Below are 22,419 nucleotides of genomic sequence, written 5' to 3'. Positions count from 1 at the left end.
ACACAGAGGCAGGTAACCTGTGCTTTTGCCCACTCTGCCTCCTAAACCAAGATGTGACAGGTGAGGGCTGCAGTTCACCCCGTGACTATCGCTGCCTTTGATGGACAGAAGTTCCAAGTACACCATAATGTCACCAACAGGTCTTTGGAATGAAAAGAAAGGAAAAACAGCTAAAGCAGAGAAATGAGTTTTGCAGAGCACTGGGGGACCAGGCCAATACACACTTGCACAATAGTTACCAGTGTAGACTCCAGACCATGGCTGAGGTGTGGGGGGCATTGCGGTGGTGTGGGGGATGTCCAGGCACTTACCTTTGCCAATGGAGGTTGCTAGTCCATTCACGAACTGTGGGAATGGCTTGGTGGGGGCTGAGGGAATGTCCAAGAAGGCCCCCGAGCTGCCCAGAAGGTCGATCTTCCCAGCGTGCTGCCGGAACTTCTCCAAGTCCCGCGACAGCAGGTTGAACTGCTCACTCTGTGTCCGGCATTTCTCTTCCAGTTCTCGAACTTTGGACTGCATGGCAGAGGCAGGACATGGGGTCAGTGAGTGTGTACACACACAAATGCTGTGTGTGTGCAAGAGTGTGCATGTATGCCCGTGTGTGCACATGTGTGCATGTATATGTGTGTGCATGTTTGTGTACGTGCAACTGTTGTGTGAGAGAGCATGTGTGTATATGTATAAATGTGTGCATTCGTGTGTGCATGCACGTGTATGTGCGTGTGTGTGCATGTATGCATTTGTGTGTGTGCATGTGAATATATACATGTGTGAGCGTATGCTTGCAAGAGTGTGTGCATGTGTGCACTGTATACATGTATGTGTATGTGTGCGTGTGTGTGTGCGTGTGTGTGTGTGTGTATGGGTGTGTGTGTATGGCAGGACTTCCTCCCACCTCCGTAGGAGAGCAGCATCTGATCCACCCAGCTTCCACGCAGCCTGGCTGCTGGCCAATGTGAGAAACCACAGGTGCCAGGAAATCTTGCAAACACTCAGCTCCCAGCCAACTGTGGATTGTTCTGGGATCTGTGTGAAACCCAGGCACTTTGTGGTTGGCACGCCTTGCTGTAGCTCTTTGAAATTTGGAGTGTGAGACTGTGACATAGCCCAGATTCGGGGGACAGCTCAGTTGCTAACCCAGCAATGTGGTTTTTTTTCTCATTGGAGGCAACAGCCCCAAATACTGCTGAACCCCAAAGAACACCACTTTTACCAGTAAAAGAGGATTTCTATCTGCTGGGTGTGGTTAGCAACATCGCTGCATTTGCCAACATCATGAAGACACCTCAGGAAACCTGGGGAAGGGCAGGAGTCTGCCTCAGGGACACAGGAATAAAAAGAGCAGACCAGCGAAGCTCCCTCCTCGGCAGAACAGGCCGGGGCTAACCAGTGGCCGGTCTTGGGTTATCTCTGATCTTTGCAGCTCTCTCTCTCTCCCTGGGGACTCACGGTCTAAGGGAAGCATTGTCTCCTGCAACAAGAGTTTCTAGCATGGTCACAGAAGGTGCACGCATCGAGGAGGGTGTATTGAGGGTTCTGCGCCAACTCCTCGCCCTGCAACCCTTGCCTCTTGTGCTTACCGCCACCTGACATTTTATTAGCTCCTTGATTATTTGTTTCTCGTCTGTTTCCACAGCTGGAGCATAAGCTTCAAGCCTTTGCTTTCTGGTTCACTGGTAGATCCTCCACATGTGGCATATGATCAGGCACACAACAGGTGCTCAATAAATGTTTGCTGAATCCATAAATAGAAGGGAACCTGAGGTGCAGGTACCATGTTCAGTCTGTGTGTAAGTCCTGCCTGTTGCCCTTTCTCACTCTAGGACGGCTGGAAAAATCCCACTGGCGATATCATTAACGTTGTGTATTGTTTGGCTTCCTCTCCCTCCTCCCCACTCCTCTTCTTTCTCTTCCTCCCTCCTCTACAGGCATTAAGTTTCTCGGCTCCTTAGTCCAGAATGAAATGCTATTTATGTCTGAGATCATACATTTCTAAAAATAAACCTAACAAATCCCAATCCTATAATTAATTTCTTCAATTCATTAAAAAAATCAGCAGGATTCTTCTTTTAAAAAGCTGAATGAACTTGGCCGAGATAGCTTTCTCTACCAAGAAAAGCACAGAACTAAAAATCGGGAGCGCCTGGGCACAGGTGGGATATGGAGAGCACTGGAGAGGTCCAACCGCCCAGAGCCAGACTCTGACCCAAAGAGCAGGGTCGCATCAGCTTCTGGAGGCCAAGGGCTCTGTCTCCACTCGCTTGGCCCTTAAGACAGATCCACAACAGAGAACAGCTGCCACATGCCCACCTCTAGCAGGGAATGGCATTAGAAGAGCCTGAGCTCACCTGTGTTATCCAAGTGAGCTGCCAGGTGCCCAGGTGGCAGGTGAGACTTCTAGGGGGTGTGGAAGGACAGAGAACAGCATTTTAATAGTCTTGCATTCATTTTAAAGTGCATTAGGAAAAGTGTAACTAGCACACCAACGCCTCAGTATCATGTGTATATAAAAATGACCTAACTAAAAAAGTAGATAGAATTTTCATTTACATGACATTCTTGAAATGACAAAATTCTAGTGATGGAGACTAGATCAGTGTTTGTCAGGGTCTGGGGTAGGAGAGGGTGTGACTGTTAAGGGGTAGCTAGAGGAAGGGTCTCTACGAGCTCTCTGTGCTGTTCTGTAACTTCTTGTGATCTAAAATTATTTCAAAATAAAAAATTTTAAGGGCTGAGCCCGTGGTGCACTCAGGAGAGTGCAGCACTGGGAGTGCAGTGACACTCCCGCCGCGGGTTCGGATCCTACATAGGTATGGCTGGTGCACTCGCTGGCTGAGTACCGGTCACGAAAAAGACAAAAAAAAAAAAAAAAAAAAAATTTAAAAAGCAAGTACATTTTTAAAATTATGAAATAATATAAATACATGGTGAAGACATATATTTACAACAGCATATATATCACAGCAGTACATACGTGGCTGGTGTCTTGCGACATCAAACCAGACCAAGGAGTGTTGAGCGTAGCTGGGGTCTTAGTGGCCAACACTGGGGCTCAGCATCTGATCAATGTCTAAGACAGAGGCTGTAGGCTGGTTGGTCTGATTTTCTGGAGGAGGGTAGCAGGGGTGGAGAACAGAGGGATGAGGGTGGCCTGTGTGTTCCCCAGCTTGGCCCCAAGTTGGAGGGAGGCAGGGTTGCAGAGAGGGTGGCTGGAGGCAGCTCATGGAAGGCCTGTCCCGTATCTGTGTCCTGCTTGGCCCAGAGGAAGCTTCATGAAGTCAGGCCTATGACCATTATCCATCCATCCATCCATCCTCAGCACTTAGTTTAGAACTTGGCACAGAGTAGGCCTCTGACAAATATTTGGTGAACGGCAATTAGTGAGTGAATAGATGAATCTATTCACAGAAAGTATGGAGAGCCTTCAGAGCTGGAAATTACCCGTCATCTCTTTGTTCAAGGGAAATGAGTTGTGACAGAGAGTAGGCAGAGGGGTAGCCATTAGACCATGTGCCAGGAGGAGAGCCCTCGCTCAAGAGGATCACAGAGCATCCATCATCAGCCCTTCTGGGGGCCTGAATCCTCTGCACACCAGGAGAGGTCCCACACCGCAGACTCATCTGGTGTTGGGAGTTGTGGGCTCCCAGTGGGAGAGGAAACCAGGATTCAACATAACACCCAGGCCTGAGAGTTTCCAGGGCTGGGAACTGCGGGGTGAAGGCATCAGGCAGGAGCCCCACGACCAGAACACACTTGGAGGGCAACATGAAGCCTGGCCCCACAGAAGCACTGGGAGTGGGGGGCTCTACAGTGAGAGGGTCTGAGTGTGAATCCTGACCCCAGCACATTAGCTGGGTGACTTGGCAAGGGTCCCAGCTGTCCTGTGCCTCAGCTCTCCCATCTATAAAATAGCAGTGATGATTGAACCTATTTCGTAGGATTAGTGTGAGGACTGAATAAGTTATTATGTGCTAAGTATCCAGAAAAGTGATGGCAGATAGGAATGCTAAGCACATGGAGCTGTAATTAGTAGTAGCAGTAGTACTAGCAGCAACAACAGTAACATTAGCAATAATACCTGTAATAGAGGTAACGATAGCAGTACTAGTACTGGTATCAGTATTAGTGTCAGTAGCATTGGTATTATTTTTATTATTCATAGTAGGAGTACTAATATTATTATTACCTATAGTAGTAAGAGTATAGATATTGGTACTTGTAGTATCAGTAGTAGGAGTAGTAGCAGCAGTAGCACTGGCATTACTAATAGTAGTAATAGCGTTATTACTATTATTTGTAGAAGTAGTAGTATTGGTATCATTAGTAGCAGCAGCAGTAGTACTGGTATTAGCACTATTAGTGTTAGTATTAATGGCAGCAGCATAGTAACAATGGTATCTTTTGTAGTAGTAGCAGCAGTGGTATTATTGGTATTATTATGATTATTATTTGTAGTACTAGCAGCACTAGTAACAATGGTGGTATTGTCGTTATTATTATTTGTTGTTAAAGTTGTAATGGTATGGGTATTTGTAGTATTGGTTTTAGTAGTATTAACACTAGTAGTAGCAGCAACAATGGTAATACTTGTGGTATTATTATTATTGCTAGTCATGGCAGTAGTAGCAGTGGTAGTATTGGTATTATTTTTACCATTATTATTATTATTTGTAGTATAAGCAACAGTAGTAATAATGGTGGTATTATTTGTTGTAGTAGTAGTGGTACTGGTATTAGTAGCATTAATAATAGTAGTAGCAACAGTTGTAATAAGGGGGTGGTGTTATTATTACTAGTCATAGCAGCAGCAGCAGTAGTAATAAGGAGGTGGTGTTATTACTAGTCATAGCGGCCGCAGCAGCAGTGGTAGTGCTGTCTCTCCATCCCCAGCTTGTACTACAGGGCCTGGCCAGAAGGAGCCCCCGTGAGCGCTGGTGCAAGGGCATGCGGGTGGGTGTAAGAATGGCAGCAAGGTGCTGATGAGCTTGCCCCACCTCCCTCTCTTCTGGGTGTGTGGCCCTCGTCCACCTCCCCCAGGTTCTCCCTCGCCCACCCAGTGCTCACTGCACAAGAGCATCGTGTGCATATCGGTGACGATGACGCTGAATCACTTCCTCTGCCCTGAGGGTACTTTTTTGCTTAGGGATCCCTGGACAAGGGCTGTGACATGCATTCCCCTTGAACAGAGGGTGCAGGCGAGCCTGTGGAGAGCCATGCCCTGCTGGTCAGTGGATGTTGGCTCTGAGGAGCTGACTCACACCCAGTGCGTGTGGGTTCCAGAGCTGACTGCAAACCATCATGTGGAGGTAGATGTCTATGCAGGTGGCAAGGGCTGCAAATGTAAGCAGGGCAGGGCAAGGCTGTAGGAAATTAGGGAATGCAGTGGACCCATGTGTGTTCTGTCTAAAAGGGGTGTCCACTTCTCAGTACTGTCTGGACCACCCTGGGCAAAGCTTCTGGTGTTTCAAGAGAAGTGGGCAATCTTCATTACACTGTAAGATCTCTCAAGTTTTAAATGTTGGTGAGTATTTCAAAGGCTTATAAAGTCTGGACTGATGGGGCACGTCTAGAGGTGGACGTCACCTGTACCCCACCGTGCTGTGGTCCTGCTTTACATGAATGTTATGGGAAGTCAGGGTGGACTGGATGCCCCTCGTGGTCCTGTAGATGCCTCCACTGTACTATGTAGGTCCCCAACACACAGGACAATACCTCACATGGTCCTGAGGGTGGGAGGCTCTGGGATCTGTGACTTGCAGTCCTTCAGGAGGAGAGTGTACATCCCTGTGAGTAAAATCCACTCCAGGGCAATAAGCTGCCGTAACACAGAACTCCACACAGGGGTGGGCAGTGCAGATATTAAAAGGCTGTGCTGCCCCAAGGACGTGCTGCAATCTGCATCCCCAGTGATGCCCGAAGCATGCTAATTAGTATGGCCAATATCAGAAAAAAATAGTGAAAATATGGGCTTTTTTCTAAGCACAGGGAATGGGAAAAATGGGATTCACTGGTGAAATTAAAGGTATGTGAGATACGTCAATTGGCTCAAATACCTTAATGCTGTCCCACCCCACAAATGAAAAGGGCATAAGAAGAGCAAGGCCCTTCCCCTGTGACCTTGGGGCTGCCCAAGTCTGGGTCTCCAGATGGCCCTGTGTCCAGACACTGATTCGAGGATTCTGGCTGCCCGAGGCCCTGTCCTGTTGACATGTGTCCACAGGAGCTGGTGGTGGAAGTGTCTAACAGTGTGGAGAGTTGGGACTTCTTTGTGCTTAGAGGACAAACACAGGAAGTGCCCTTTTGTGCCCGTTTGTCAATAAGCGTTTCCTCAGTGAAAGTCTGTCCATGAGGCAGAATTTGGTGTGAGACTCATTTTCATTATGACCAGGTAGCAGAGCTGTACAGGAGTAGTGAAGCCTCTCCCACCACAAATTTCTACCAAAAAGAATCTAAGAGTTGTGCCCTATCATGGCCAACTTGTATGAGCCTTTCTTTCCAACTCCTGGACTGGTTTCTCCTCTGGGCATCAGAGGAAGTGACTTCAAGGCAGCTGGATGCCAACTCTAAGAACCCAGGCAGCTTCCAGACAAACAGCAACTAGCTGAGAACAAGGGACCCATGAAAACCTGCAGTATATTGGCTAGGCAAGCATTCCCTGAGGTTTCCGTGTAGTCTCCCTCTTCCAGGAAGCAGGCTAGGATTTTCCTCAGCAGCCTCCAAGAACACAGGGCCTGGCCCTGGCTGCAGCTGGCCAAAGCTGACGATGCTGAGCCAGGCAGCTGGGGCGACGAGCCTCCGATTGCTTGTGAGTCACTAGCAGAAGGAACTGCTTCCAAATGATGCTGAACGAAAACAGTAGCCTGTCGTTCTGCCCCATGCTGGCGTATTTGGACGTCAATATTTATTTCTTGATTCTGAGCATTGTCCTGTCCTGGATGAGTCGGGCAGCACACTCATGTGTTCACCAGCCGTGTGGGTGTACCCAGCCTGGTCCCTGCTGGACCAGCTCTCCCCACCCGAGACCAGCCACCTGCAGGCTCTGGGGAGTGGAGGGCACTGCTCAGAGTGCCTGTGTCCTGACTGTGGTGGGAACAGATGGCACAGTCATCAGGCAAATAAACTATAATTGGAACAAACATCAGAGGCTTGCAAATGTGGATCTGGGTATTTATAAAAGACAAGAGGAAAACACAACCACAGCCGTGACTGCTAGCAACCTCGCTCAGTGAGTCTCCTCTGATTGTCCGGGCTTCTCAAAGAAGAGCTGGTGAGCAGGGTGCCTGTTATCAATGTCCAAACCAGGACAGTTTGGGGAGTCAAAGGGACAGCATGCACGATTGCTCCAGAACCTCAGGCAAAAGCCCAGGGACATGCAAGGCTCATGGGGTCTCCCTGCTCAGGAGCAATTTGGAAACAAATTCTTGCATGTGCCGTCTTTATTTATTATTTGCTGAATACTCACTATGTGCCTGGCCCTGCCTGGGGGACTTTTATGCATTGTCACTGGCCATCAGAAAAGACCCCATGGGGTAGGTTAGTATGAGTCCACCATACAATGGGGAAAGTGATGCCAAGATGGATGTAGGTCCACCTCATGCTGGCCTGGGTCTAGGTCCTGGACCCTCCACTCCCTCACTTGGGGACCTGTTCTCTGTGAAATGCGGTGTAGTGTGCCTTCCAGAATCGAATGGCAAAGTGTAAGAAAAGACTCTGGCAGGCATGGTGGGAGCACCATCAACAGCCACTGAGATCTTTCATCCTCTGTGGCCAAAGACTCTGCTGGGAAACTGCCAGGTGTACCAGACTTCCCTTCACACTTCTCCACTGAGTGAACTTCTGTTTTCAGCCAAGTGTGATCATGTGTGTGACCTCCTACAAGCCTATTAGAATTCCTGACTTTTTATCATCAGCAGGGGACACTGAGGCAGTCTCCATCTTCTTCCCATGGTGATTCCCATTTAAGGAATACATCTCATTGTCAGTTTGATATTGGTCCCTGCTCTGGGCACTAGCCTGCAACTATAATATGCACAGAAAAACTGTATAAATGCAACTGAACAGGCTCTGAATTGCAGAATCTTTAAAAGCAATTGCTCTGAATTCTAGAATCTTTTCAAGACATGGCAATTTTGGTGCTAAAAGGTAACAAAGTTGTAACCAAGGTGAGAATCTAGTTAAGTGAACATTTATATATTTACTTAATGTTTTGCATTCTATAATTTATGTGGAATCAGTACTATTAAAACACAAGTGTCTTCAACATTTGGTTTGGTCCAAGTGATGAATGAATTGATCACATTGTCCACAAGAAGCACAGTAAAATCTAAACTTGGAAGTCTGGGTCATCAAAGGCTTTTTGCCTCTGTGGAGTCCTGTGTCTGTCATGCAGTATCAGATGTGCAGATACACACCGTCCACTGACAGAACCTCAGAATTCCTGATGCTGCCATTGACAGTAGCTTTGCCCTCAGGGTGCCAACTGAGGCAGGGGGGAGACATCAGGGAGATAAAGGGGGAGTCAGATTTAGTCCCAGGGCAGCTGACCTCCTAAATACCGGATCATACATGATTTCCTTGTCCCTAACCTATCTTGTCCCCCAATTAAACCTCATGCTCACAGCACTGCTAGGCTGTCCCCTGGGTGGGGAAGCACAGTGATTTCTTAAAGACTCCAGGCCCAACCCATCTTTTCCCCTGGGGGAAAAGAATTTCTAAGAGATTTAGGGTGCAAAACATTGATTAAGTGTTAAGTCTTCTTTATGTGTTCACTGAGACTCTCAACGTGGTTCATAGTCTGTCACATGTTAGTAACAAACCTGCATTGTCTTTTTTGTCAAAGACATTGTCAGAATTGTACTCAAGAATTCAGATGTGGCACAGAATATGGCACAGGTCATGCCTTGTGGTTTCATTCCCTGGGTTCCCTGGAAATTACATATCCCAGATTCCCTCGCAGTGAAGTTGGGCCGAGTCGCCAGCTCCAGTCAATGGCCTGTAAGCAGGGGTGACCCTTGTCATGTCTGTGTCTGAGGCACAGAATAGCCCTTTGAGCTCCATGTCACTCCTCCTTGCCATGGGGACCAGGAAGCCATGTGTTCTCAATGGCACAAGCACAAGATAGAGGGAGCATAGATCCCTGAGTCACCATGTGGAGGGTGCAAGAGCCACAGTGGACTCTGCCACAGAGAAATCCCCTTTGTGTGGTAAGTGTGAGATGTTAGTGTTTGTTAGTACAGCACACCTGGCCTAAGCTTCTTAATACCCTGGAGACCAAACCCACATCCGCCTTCATGCATTCACCCCCACCCTGATACAAATATGCACACACACGTGCATGCACACACATTTGGCAAATTATCATTGTGCATCTTAACACAAGCCAGGTGGGCCAATTTCTCCCTTTGGCAGAGGGGACCCAGTATCTGGGACCATGATAAGTTAAGGGACCCACAGAAATGTTTTCATTTTGATTTCCTTTCAAATTAGGAGAAAAAAATGATATAAGAACAATGATTACATCATAATGAATCCAACTTGGGTTATATTCTTCTTTATACCCACCCAGATGTGAAAGATAATTTTAGTATTTTTTTTTTTAACGGAAGAAGAAACCCATCAAGGCAAAGGTGCCTGGGGCCCATGGTGGTCACCCTGGGTCATGACCAGGAATAAAAACATGTCTCTTCATCCACCCCAAACACTCCACACTCATTCCTCAGAAAACAGGGTTTAGAAATGTCCATAGAACTGATCTGTGTATATATCGAGAGGGTTTATTTGACACATTTTCTGAGGCAAACCTTATCTAGCAACTCCATATTATATCAAGCTGGGCAAGTGGTTGTTCTATTTAGCAAAATATTCTGTCTTAAGGAAGTCACCAATGTGCCTTTAGGATGTACTGCATTCTCCTGGGACATTAACACTTAGAAATGAAAACTATGCTGCACACATAGATTGTCCCTCGATGAATCAGTGGGCAGGGTTTACAACTGGGACTTCTCTGTCAACACTTCTGGTGTAGGGTAAGTGGGGTGGGGGGGTTGGAGGTTCAAATTACCAAGATGCCAAACCATGGACTAGCCAATACTTCCCAGGGAACTTGCACCTTCAAATACAAGGATACTTCAGAAAGTTCATGGAAAGATTTGTATTACCTTTTAATTCCATTTTCCCACAAACTTTTTGAAATACCCTTGTATTTTCTCCTCCAGTGACCAGCCTAGAAGACCCTCTCCAAACAATGCTGCCCAGGCACCAGCAGCATCAGAACCACCGGGAGGGCTGGTGAAAACACAGATTTCTGGGGCCTCCCCTAGAATTTCTGATTTGGCAGTTCTGAGATTGGGCCTGAGAAGGTGCTTTTCTAAAAAGCTCCCAGGTGATGCCCACACTGCTAGTCCAGGGACCCCACTTTGAGAACCACTCATCCAGCAGTGAGAAAAGCTATCCATTCTACAAATTCATGGTCAGGCTCAGGGGTTTAGAAAATATGCAAAACCCTGTCCGAGGGACAACCCAGCTTCTCCCCTACCACAGGGTATTAGAGAGGCGGTTGCCTGTTAATAGAAAGAGCAAAGGCAGCTCCCTGCCTGTTGGAAGGAGCTTGCTGTCAGTGCAGGGCAGGCAAGGAACACAAAGGTACAAAGCTCAGGAGTGAGGTCTGAATTCCGATGACCCAATGATCAAGTAAGTTCTGGGCTGTCAGCTGGGCTCTCTCAATCTCATGGCTGGCCCCTGGCTAGAATCCATCCCAACAATTTCTCTTCCCTGTGGTCATCTGAATTCATAGGACTGTTCTCCCAGCCTGAAAGTTATAGCCTTGGCAGAAGATGGTAACCACGTGCCTGGGCCTGCTCAACATTTCAGAAGACAACACTCTGTATCCTAATGCCCAGATGAAAGGGAATCCCTCCCCATGGAGCTCCTGAAAGCAGCTCCTCAGCTCCCCCAGGCTAAGGAACCCTGACCACCTTCTACAGCATAGGAAAGCGGCCCTTGGGGTCAGAGCCTCAAGGGGCCCAGTCCAGGAAGAGGAGGCAGATTGAGCAGGCCCAGGGCCTCATGGCTGCTTCTGTGCATGGGGGAGCACCAAGCATGGGGTGGGGAATTGTCATGTTCTAGAATACCTGCATGCTGTCCAAGGTGTTCTGGCGAAGAGCAAAGCAAGACACAATTACAGGGAGAGGTTGTAAATAAAAGAAGGCACAATTCTCCACACACCAGCATTGCCCTTTCTGCTTTCAAACCAAAGCACGTTGCGCTACGACTGTTACCACGCTTCAAAGCATGCACCACCAACAGCACCAGGGACAGACCACAGAGGGACGGGCTTGGAGCGGCAGCTCGGAAGGCGGATTGAAGCAACACAGATGTTCAAATCAGTGGGATCGGGGCAACTAGAAGAAAGGAACTACCTTTCCAGCCAGGATATTATGCAAATTAAAGTGCAGTCAAGCAAGGGGAATCAAATTATTTTCCAGGGAGATGTATGGCCATTCAGAGGTCTGTTTCAGTCCTCCCAAGTAATATATTTTCTTATTTGCTATTCATCATACTCATCCCTCCTGATATTCATTAACTAATGGATGCTTTCAAAAAATCAATTTTAATATATAGGATGATAATGATGAAATCTTTTCCTGTGAGAGGAATAGATCTTAAAAGGCAATGTGAGAGACACATATATTCTGTTTTAAGTGGCTGCTAATTCCCCTGGGACAAGGGACAAGGTTATCTTAAAGAGCGCAACCTTATCTGATATCTGGTGATCTTGGCCTTTGTTGATGGAATGCACTGGGAGGGGGTCATACTGGGGCCAACCCACTGTCATGCAACTACCCCCTCAAGAGGCCCTTAACTGCATGACCTTCATCTACAGCAGGTGGAAACCTGACCAGTCACTGCACACAAAGACTGCGGGTGGCAGAAGCCTCCCCAGTGACCCCAGGTGCTCTGCTGCACTCTGCTGTTTACCTGCTCCCAAGGAGACTGGCATGAGGTCAGGAGCCAGGGACAAGAAGTGGTCACTCGTGGCATACCACCCACGCTGTGGGACGTGGTGGTCATTTCCCTTCGAAGCACCCACTGTCAGGGCCAGGGTGAAAGATCCCTAGGGGGATCTGAGAAAGGCCACTCACATTGTGTCATGGGGACTGTGCCTGTGAAGGTGCCTCTGATGCTTTGATTTCCTTGACCCCCTTTTCTCTGACTCTGCAAATGACTCCCCAGGATTAATGTCATGCCCTAAAAGTGGACCCCATGGCAATTCATCACAGGGCAAGACGTCCTTGGGATGGTCCATCCACCTTTTCTCCTAGGGCAAATCATCCCCACGCACATGGATGGGCCCACCTTCCTTGCTTTCCACCCAACAGGAGCAGACCACACATGAGACACACAGTTCTAACTCTGGCTTGTGTGGCCAAGGGAAAGTTGCTTAACCTCTCTGTGCCTCTGTTTCCTCAAGTGTAAAAATGGAAATCATGATGGTACTTATGGTATAGGTTGCTTGTGAGGCCAACGTGAGAGGATGAATAAACAGCATTTGGTGCACAGTCGACACTTAGTAAACGTTACCTATATTTCTACTAGGCATTTGTGTAACTCTCCCCAACACACCCACCCCAGAAAGAAAGCAGGGCCCCCTCTCTTACCTCTAGCAGCTGCACAGCACCTTCATGTTCTTTCTTAGCTTCAACCTGAGCCTTTTTTTATGATAAAAAGAGAAAAAAGTAAACATTTAAAGGGGAGAAGAGAGAGAAGAATCAGATTAATGTTGAGTGATGAGGGTGTGGGTCATTGTATTTTTCTTCCCTGCATAAGCCCCCAAATTCGAAGGGTCTAGATCGGTTCTCTTTTTTTCTCCCTGTTCCCTTTGGGCTAGACAGAATAGATTTTGGCTGGGTTTGATGTTCTTTGTAACTACTAGAAAGTGTTTTCCTAATCTGGCAGAGAATAGGCAGACGCTTGGGGTTTGGCTGGGGCATGAGAGCAGGATGCCCAGGTTCTGTTTCTAAGGAGGTGTCACACCAGGCAGATGGATGAAACCAGAGCAGCCTGGTAGTTCTCCCAAAACCTCAGACAGCACCTTCATCTCCTTTCATGTCCTTAATTGCTTGGGAAACAAAACATAATCCTGTAAACTTGACCCCCAAATAGCTCCAGGGTCTCCTGGGATGTCACCAGGCCCTGAAGGAGATGCCATGGGTGGGGAACCCGAGCACCTACCAGGCTCTCAGCACCTCCAGCCTGCAGCAGTGGGGACAGCCCTCTTCAAAGTCCTGGAAGCAAAACCATCTGCCCCATAAAATAAGAGATTTTGCAAATTTCACTAAGGAAATTTCTCAGAATGGCTGTTGCCTAGGTCAGACAGCAAATCCATACACAACTGACATGCAGCACTATTGTTTCTTGTCCTCATAGACTCCACAATTCTACATCACAATGACAGTAGATATTTGTGCATTTTTCTGCCCAGCATCCACGTGTGTGTTCTCCTCTCCTGGGATGAGTTCCTGAATTTGCTGGGGAGCTGCTGCCTCCTGGTACTGAGTAGTGAGTCCAATTCTACACTCTCTGCGACTGGTTTACTGGGTGGGCATGAGGCCTATTTAGAACAATGAGCCTTTGCCTGCAAATGCTGGGAGAGGGGGAGGCCCCTTCCCATTGGACTTCCACCTGAGAGGAGGAGAGTTTGGAGCTGTGGCGGCCACCTTGCCACCACGAGGGTAAGGCTGGAAGGAAACCAAGAAGGAAGCCAACCCAGAGGAGGCCAGAGGGCAACCGAGTTCTAGTGGCACTTGGGAGGCCTTGTATCCAGCTGTTTCTGAAGCCAGCAAGTTTGGGCCCTGGATCCAGCCATATGCAAAACCAGATTTTCAGTTATACATGCGAACACAATTTCCTTTTAGGGTTTTCTGTCACTTGAAGCCAAGAGTCTTAATGAACAAAGTAATCAACTGCTAAAAAATACTATGTCCTTCATTTTAAAGTTAGAGAGGCTGAAGTTCGGTAGGGATCTGAGGATGTACCCCAGGCATCTGCCTGCATTGTGTTGCCCTGGCATGGATGCCATGCAACTGGCTCCAGTGGTCTCACAAACATTCCCAATGAAGCAGAAAAAGACATTTTAAAAGAGGATTATTTCCTGACACTACAGTGCACCTGCCTCTTAAAACATTGAGCACTTATGAAAGTATCCATATCTTAAATTGAGACCTACATTTAGAATTCTCAGTTTCTAGAGAAATAGGTGCCTAGAGAATAATTAGTGGTCAACTGTTCAACATCATAAATAAGCAAGTGACTATTATCTCAACAGCTTCTACCTCTCACTTGCAAAAATCTGTGGGTTGGAGAGAGGGAAGAGCTTGGCTTCCCCAGCGAAGATTAAAACTGAAAGGCAGTTTGAGGTTTCTATAGAGTTCATTCATATGCATTTCATTCTCACATATTTCCAATGAGGTTTTTAAGAGCTGGGCAAGTGAACAGATCACAGCACATTAATTACACCATTCTTTAATTCAGCTCAATCGTCGGGTGCTTGAAATTGTTCCTTTCAAAGCAAAAACTGCAAGAGTAACAATAAATAACAGAATAGGAAAAAAAAAAATGAACAGCTAGGGAACATATAGGATTATATAAATAACACCACCATTGAGTCAGTTGAATCAAAGATAGGTTTCAACTGGCAAGATTAAAAAACAACCCAAAATTCCGAAGCAGGCTGTTAAAACTCAGCCAAGTTGGCAATAACAACTTAGTTTCCGGCTTCAGATGAAAATCAGGAGTTCGTTTTCGTAGGCTACTTGCAAGCTGGGCCATTTGGGCAATCAGAATAGATTGTTAAAATTAACAGTTAAAATTGGCAGCACTGGATTCTTGCAAAATCGAAGCAATAGCTTAAGCGAGGCTCATTTCAGGGGCCCCTGCCAATTTGCAGAAAAGTGTGACCTTTATTTAGATACGATCTCCTGCAGAACAGTAGAACTTGAGAGGAACCATAACTCTCAAAGATACCCACATCCTCTCGATGCCGGAAGAAGTGGCCTGTCACCCAAAGGATCAAGCATGCAGGAGGGTGGGTCAACACAGTAGCAGAAGCCTTGTTTTGAGAGACGTGTGTACACAGAAGTGATGATAGATTTCCTTTACTGCCAAAACCCTGGACACTTGGCTTGGTTAGACTGGGTACATGACACTCAGAACAAGAAGCCACCCAGCACCATGGTAACTAGGTTGGGATGAGGGATGCTGGTTAGGATGGAGCAGAGCAAGGGTCATTTATAGGTGATGGTTAATCTTAGCTCCACGGAAAAGTGAATGAAAATCATGGAACTATATTAGGGCTGGAAAGACTCTCAAATCAGGGTCCTAGATTTTGCTCTCAGCAGAGTTGAGGAGACTGATGAACATGTTCCAGGATTCCAGGAGCATGTCCCAGGAGGACAAACGATTGAGGCAGATGCTGCCCTGCATCAGGGGGGTGGTGGTGGTGACCTGCCTGCTATGTGCACAAAACTGAATCCAGAATATCCAAAGGGAGCCCTTGAAACTCAGACAAATCACTCTTCATGCATTGAAGGTTAGCTCAGCTTTGCTTGTTCTCACACATTTCAGTAGTATCCTTAAAACTGGAAGCCATCAGTTGTCAAGTGGGAGGATTTTAAATAAAGGGAAAATCGGTTAGGTCTGCAGGTCAATTTCAAATATGGAAAACCCTTTCCGCTCATACTACTGGATGAGTATAACTGCTACCTGTTATAAGACAAGGCTGTAACCTGTACAAGAAACTGAAAATCTGAAGCAACAGGAGCAGCTGGACTCTAGGGCCGTGGTGTACCCAGAGAGAAGATCTGAGGGTTCAGAGGCAGATCTCAAGTTGACCACGAGCATGCTGTCCAACCTTGGGTCCCTCATCTACGACAGGGAGAAAATAGTGGTGTCTGTGCCCCACCAGGGATGAGGAGGGGTAAGTGACATGCTCATTTATTCACTCAACAGGCATTCATTGAGTGTTGATTGAATTTATCATCAGTTATCTCATCAACGTTATTTTGACCATAAATGGTGTCGAGTGATGGAATCTTACCACATTTTCTATTCCTTCTTTCCCGCAATGCTCTCGAGTACCTTCGTTCATACAATATTTGTTGAGCACCTAGTATGTATCAGGCAAGGCCCTAGGACTGTGGACACTCCTCTCCTGGAGCTTATGTTCCAATGGGAGGAGACAGGCAACAAGCAAATAGACAAATTCATGAGCAAGCATGAGTTGGCATCACTGAGCAGGGTGATGTGCCCTGTGTCTGGCAGGGCATGGAGACTTCAGTGACAAAAACAAACCAGTTCTGCAATTATGTGGAGACTAGACCCTGAGAGAGGAGAGGTCTTGGAGTAACCAAGGACAGACAGAGGGGCAGCGTGTCTGCAGCTGGATAGGGGAGGGGAAGGTGATGGGCAGCAGGCAGCAGCGGGAGGTGGGGGCTTAAATGAGGTGGCACCTGCATGGTAGGTACTGGGCCTGGAACATTATGCACTTAGAATAAACACTCAGAGGTGCAGCTTTTATTATTGTTTTTGGTATCCACAGTGTTCTCACACTGTCTGAACGACAAATCCCTGGGATACTGCTGACCCGAGGCTTTCCATGAATGTCTGATGAATGAATGAAAGGCAGGAGTTGTGAAGGAGCACTCCCTGTCCACTCCCCACGAAGCACAGGTGTCAGGAAAGTCTGTGGTTGCCAGCAGATGGGACTGTGCCCTCTACCCAACTACCTGAGACAAGCAGGGTCTCATCTTGCCTGAATTCCCATTAGGATAGCCACGGGCAGCTTGATCCTTTATTCTTTCTTTCTGTCTTTCATTCAACACACACTTTCCCTTGCATGTTAAATCACATGCTTCTCCCAACCACCCTTTGGGCAGGGGGATGAATTGAGCTGATGGGGAGAGAGGGATACAGGATGAGGTGCTGGGCTTTGGGTCCCTGATATTAGAAGCCTGGATTCCCAGTGCTTTCTTAGCGTGGCTGGGTCTAGAGGTGAGGCTGATACCACAATGGAATCTCCAAGTACTGTGAATTGTGGCAAAATCCACCTGCATTTCAGGGAAAATAGACTCCTGGCTACATATGCATGCTGTGCATCAAGGAATAGGATATCATGGGATCCAGGAAACAAAGGGTCAGACCAAGTACAGGGAAGCATAAAGGGATTCCCAAGATGTTGATGAAGGGTATTCCCAGGGCCCTGACTCTGCCTCAGCCTCAGGAGCCACCAGCCTGGAGAAAGGGGCCGGGACTCCAGGCAGGAGTCTCCAAGAGGAAGAACAGAGTGAGAAGCTTCTTCCAAAACTGAGGGCTTCTTGGGAGGAATTTTACAGCTCCAGCAGGGAGTCTGGGAACAGAAGAGTGCTGGGTACACAGAAAGCTAGGCAGACACACAAGAAGCAATTAACTCCGGGGAAGAGAAAACGTTCTGCAGAAAAGGAAATGCTGCCATTTATGGAGCCTGGGGAAGAGAGCTGGAAGAGCAGGTGTTGGGAAGGACAGAGGGAGGTCAACTGGGACATGACATGTCAAGTCACCCATGCAGTGATGTTAAGTGAGGCTGGGTAAGAGAATTGGGGCTCTTGTCCTTGTCTGGACTGACTCAGTTCTTCATTTGCTTGTTCATGTGCTTTTACTCCAAGGACAGAGGCCCCATCTTACTCGCTGCTGTGCCCCTGTGTTCTAGAACAACTTCTGAGAGGCTGACACCAACCATGGACATCTGGAGCATGAACGACTGACCACGTCAGCAAGTGCAACACGAGGACTGTCCACGGTGGAAATCAAATGGAAACACGAGCTCTGGGAAGAAGTCACCAACCTCATTCCACTCAAAATTCGACCTTCCTCTTCTGATGCTTTTTTAAAAAATCAGAATTTCTAAGAAATGGCAAAATTAGCATGTTCGTATTTCATCTAGTTTCTCTTCCTCTGCTCCCACCTCCACCCCCAACAATGAAGCATCCGCATGTTCAAAATAAAGACAACGATGGATGTGGGGTGGGGGTGGGGAGCAAAGGAAATTGAAAAATACACAAAAGAGATCATGGGAGCTGAATAACAGAGTTGGTTCCAGTTTATTTTTCTTGGCATCAAAAGCTTAGTAAATATAACTCTAAGCTCTTGAGAATGCTCTATTGGGAAAAAACATCCTGTCACCTTACTGGACAATATTTGTGTTTCTGCAGTGTATTATCTGTCTCAGACAGACCCTGCCTGGGGACATGGCCTCTGGAGTTGCAGTGAATGAAGGTAGGTACCATCGTCTCCTGGCATGGGAAAGGTCCTTTAGGCACAGCAGGAGAAGAAAAGAGTAATATTTCTGCCTGTGTCCCAGTAATATCCTTTCTGGATAACATCTAGTGAAATATTACTTGTCAGTTGCCAATCAACTTATTATGACAGGTGATAAGGGCTTTGATGGTCCCCATCAGTGCTGGCTTAATGAAATCTATCCTTAGTATGAGGTCTTGATAAATGATTAGAGAAATGGCTTCAGAAGCTGTCCACCTGTTGTGACAAGCTCTGCTAATAAACTGGAGGAGAAAAACAACTCCGACAGATTCCTATCACCAGCCAGGTTGGGTAACTGATCGTGTGTTCTTTATTTTCAGATCCAGGACCTAGAGAGGCTGTCAGATGGGTGGAAGGGCTACGTGCACAGCAGAGGCGCTGCCTGCTGCCCATTCCAGCCTGCACTGGGCCAGGGGGCTGCAGCCCGGCCACCATCCCCAGCGGCCCAGCCTTGGGCCAACTGGAAACTGGCCCATCTGCTCCCATTCCTCTGTCCGCCCCAGTTAGATATACACTGCAAGGAGGAGCAGCAGGTGGGGGTGGGTGGGGGACACTGGACATCGAGAAAGAAACAAGGTGAGAAGTGTTCACAGGGGTCCGGGTTCTAGCTTCTCACAGGGGACACCCCTAGCCCCTTGGCTCTGAGAGAGGGGTCTTTCTTCCTATGCATTTGGTGAGAGACAGCAGGACCATGGCTGATGACTGAAGTGGGGGGGAGTTAACTTTCTCAGTCCCCCCATCACCATCCCAGGTGCTGAGAAGGGACAATCCTGAGTCACTCAGTCCCTTTTTTGCCTCCTTCCCTGTTGACTCTCCTTTCTCTCCTCTTTTCTCTGTTTCTCTCCCTTTCTCTTTTCTTTCTTTATCTCCTCCCTCTCTCTCTTTTCCTTTGTTGGTGGGATCATGCTATAAATACTGACCTGTGACTTGATCTGCTCACTTCATGACATCATGTAAATAGCCTCAAGATAGCAGATATAAACCAAAACTATTCCTTTTAATGACATCATAGTGGTCCACGGTAGGAACGGATCACAATGTATATGACCATTGCCCTTGTTGAGTGTTCAATTTACTCCAGTTCCCCACCCCATACCCCACACAACAGCACTGCAAAAAACCAAAATACAACAACAACAAAAAAACACTTTTGAATTGGTTCCTGTGTTCCTTGCAGGGTGTATTCCCAGGACGGGGGCGGCAGAGTCAAATTCTAGGTGCATTTTTAGTTTGAATTGATGCTTCAGTTGCTTTCCCCAAGAGCTGAACAGCTCACATCCCTGTCAGAAATCTGTAAGAGTGTCGTTTCCCTACAGTCTCGCCAGAATCAGATGTTTGAGCTTTTCATTTGTTTTTGCATTATAGACCGTGAATACGGGTCCACTTAAGAAAAACCACAGTACGCAGGAAAGAAAAACGACTGAATCTTTCTGTGCAAGAAAAGAGAGACACTCCCCAGCCCATGACCCAAGGCTGTGGGTGAGCAGTCACTCTCGCCACAGCACAGATGTCCCTCACAGGGTCCGCCAGCCCACCGTGCACCCCACCTCATCCCTCCTGCCTCCTCCCACGTGCACAGGTGCCCAGTGACCCCCTGGGCTTACCTTCTGCAGAAGGTCAATTTCCTGCTGCTTGGCGTTGAGAACAGCCAGGGCTTGCTCATGCTCCAATTCCAGCTGCTGCCGCCGTTCTGCGGCCTCTCGCATGTGCTGTGGGGACAGGGAGAGGTCTGTTGAGCTCAGGAGCCGTCCCCCACCACTGCACGGTGTCGTGCATCGCCAGCTCTGCTCTGCCTCAGCCCAGCCACTCCCCAGGAGCAGCTCAGTGCCATGTGGGGCACCCACCTCTGCTTCCCCGGGGTTTTCCAGAGGGTGGCAGATCACAGTGAGGGAAAACCCTGATACTAACAAGGCTTCCACCTCCTGTTTTTACTTGTTATATTTTAAATGCAGTGAGCATCTGAGCAGAACCTGAGGTACTCATGCAAAGGTAATTCCCTCATTTTCCTTGTTTTGAAAAAACTGATCTCTTTCTTCTCTTCATTTCTGCCTCAGTGCTTTGCAAATAAATAGCTAAGATTTATTGATCTTTCCCTACGTACCCGTACCCACACTGTTCCAAGATTTTTACCCACATTAAAGTCATATAATCCTCATAATAATGATATAAGGTAGGGACTGTAACTAGCCCCATTCTACAGAGGGGGAAACTGAGGTACAGAAAAGTCCTTGCCCACAGCTTGTAAGAGGATGGTCATCTGGGATTCAAACCCAGAGTCCACAGCTCAATGGAGCCTCCAGATCTCAGGGTCACCCTGATGAGCCAGGGTGCTGAGCCCCTACAAGTCCTTCATTTACCCATTTGGGAAGGTCCTCAGGAAGACCTGATCAGCCAGGCCTACTTTCTGGAGCAGAGTGAAGGGACTAAGAGAAAGAGCTATGCTCTTGGCTCCGTCCTCTCCTTGTGACAACCTGTGTGTCCTCCTTGGGAGGGTAGAGTTGAAATCCCTGTGGCCCAGGGCTTGACTCTTCCCTGTGGACTCTCAAGCAGTGGCTGCTCTCGTCCCCACTTCTGATGGGTTCTCTCCCATCCAGGGTCACCCATCATGGGAAACATTTCATGGCACCCTGCCCTCTAGACATTCCAAAGAGCGTAGGCAACCAGGTGCAAAATGTTTGAATTTAATTTTCATTTCCTTTTAAATATTTTTATATTATAAAACGTATGTAAAAGGTGACTTTGTGGCCAACATGTTAAAATTTGGATCTTTTACATAGAAGTCCAGATTCCTTCAAAAATGGGAAGAGCTAGCCACGTATGCCAGGATATGACTGATATGCTGGATATGACTGATGGAAGCAAGTCAGAACTGCTTCCTTTGGATAGCACATACCCTCCTGTCACCATTATCCTCAGGACCTGCCCCACCTGGTGTCACCTGCCAGCTGAGGGGGACATGGATATCGCATGTCATGGAGCAGGAGGCACCTTGGCATGACAGGAGGATGGGGGACCCAACATACCTTCTCCTTGGCTTGAACTGGTTCATTTATTTTTTATTTATTATTTTTCTACTTTATTAACTTTTAGTCTTTTAATTATTTTTAGTTAGTTTTGGAGTCTTAAAGGACTGTAGCCTTTTCAGTCATGAGGAAAGATGCACACATCCATGAGAAGGTCACTGACATCGTTTCTTGAGGCCATTGCCAACTCACCTTCAAGCAAGGAAGACCCTGAAGAGGCAGGTGCCGGGGGTCCCGGGCTGGGATGGTCATGGGGATATAGGGTGGAGGCAGAGACACGAATTATATTCTTCTTACCATTTTCCCAAAGTCCACCCCACCTGCTGCCACTGAAAGCTCCTTTCTTCTGGGAAATATCTTGGAGCTGAACCATTTTCACTGAAGATGGGAAAAGTCTCCATTTTTCATTTTGCAGAATGCTGCAGTTGGTGCGTGATTTGGTTTGTCTGCATTTAAAATGTGAAATCTTCCTTCCATCCCATGTTTCAGGCAGGGTGACATCCCATGCTGGATCCTTCTTCCCATTTTAAGCTGAACGACCTCAGTGTCCCCTCTACTGTCTCCCACAGAGACTCCCGGTTAACTCAGAAGCTGTAATTATCCTGTACCTTGGAAGACAAATGGTGGTTTTGCCATTGCTATGGAAACTCTCACAACCCAGGGCCCTGGGAAAATAGAGCCCCCCAAAATATAAACAAAACCCCACAGAACACAAACATTTCAGTCCATTATTTTAACCTGTTCACATTGGGGCAGGACAGGTCAAGATAGACCAGGCAATACTCCACATCCATCCACCCACATCTGCTCCTGTCTGAGCCTGACCAGTCCTGACCCTCTGGGGCAGGAGAGCGGGTGATCTGCTGTGTGGTACCCTAAGATCCAGCCTTGGCATGTGGTTCTTCTGGTCCTGCCCACTGTGATGACCACTTTGGGTGTAGCAGTTTCTATCTCCCTATGACAGGCTCAACTTTCCATCCAATCACACGAAGTCACTGTGACTTCACGAACAGCATCCCAGATCACAAGGCATTTGCAGGAGCAGGGG

At 47.5% G+C, this 22,419-nt stretch overlaps 1 protein-coding gene across 7 annotated transcripts in view; it reads right to left on the bottom strand.

The window, feature by feature from the left end:
• RIMBP2 (RIMS binding protein 2) overlaps positions 1-20,054 on the bottom strand; it is a 109,170-nt gene extending 89,116 nt beyond the window's left edge. For 6 of the 7 annotated variants that reach the window (XM_063086735.1, XM_063086731.1, XM_063086733.1 and 3 more), the window contains exons 1-3: positions 19,953-20,054; positions 12,657-12,707; positions 312-513 (exon numbers count right to left, since the gene is read on the bottom strand). In XM_063086735.1, coding sequence (XP_062942805.1) covers positions 312-513; positions 12,657-12,707; positions 19,953-20,054 — 355 coding nt within the window. The remainder of the gene's footprint in view (positions 1-311; positions 514-12,656; positions 12,708-19,952) is intronic. The other variant, XM_063086737.1, reaches the window with a different exon arrangement.
• Between the last annotated feature and the right edge of the window lie 2,365 nt (positions 20,055-22,419).

The sequence above is a fragment of the Cynocephalus volans genome, chromosome 2, assembly GCF_027409185.1.
Source record: "Cynocephalus volans isolate mCynVol1 chromosome 2, mCynVol1.pri, whole genome shotgun sequence".
NCBI lineage: Eukaryota > Metazoa > Chordata > Mammalia > Dermoptera > Cynocephalidae > Cynocephalus > Cynocephalus volans.
The sequence above is the reverse complement of the archived record's forward strand: the minus strand, read 5'-3'. Positions and strand labels throughout refer to the sequence as shown.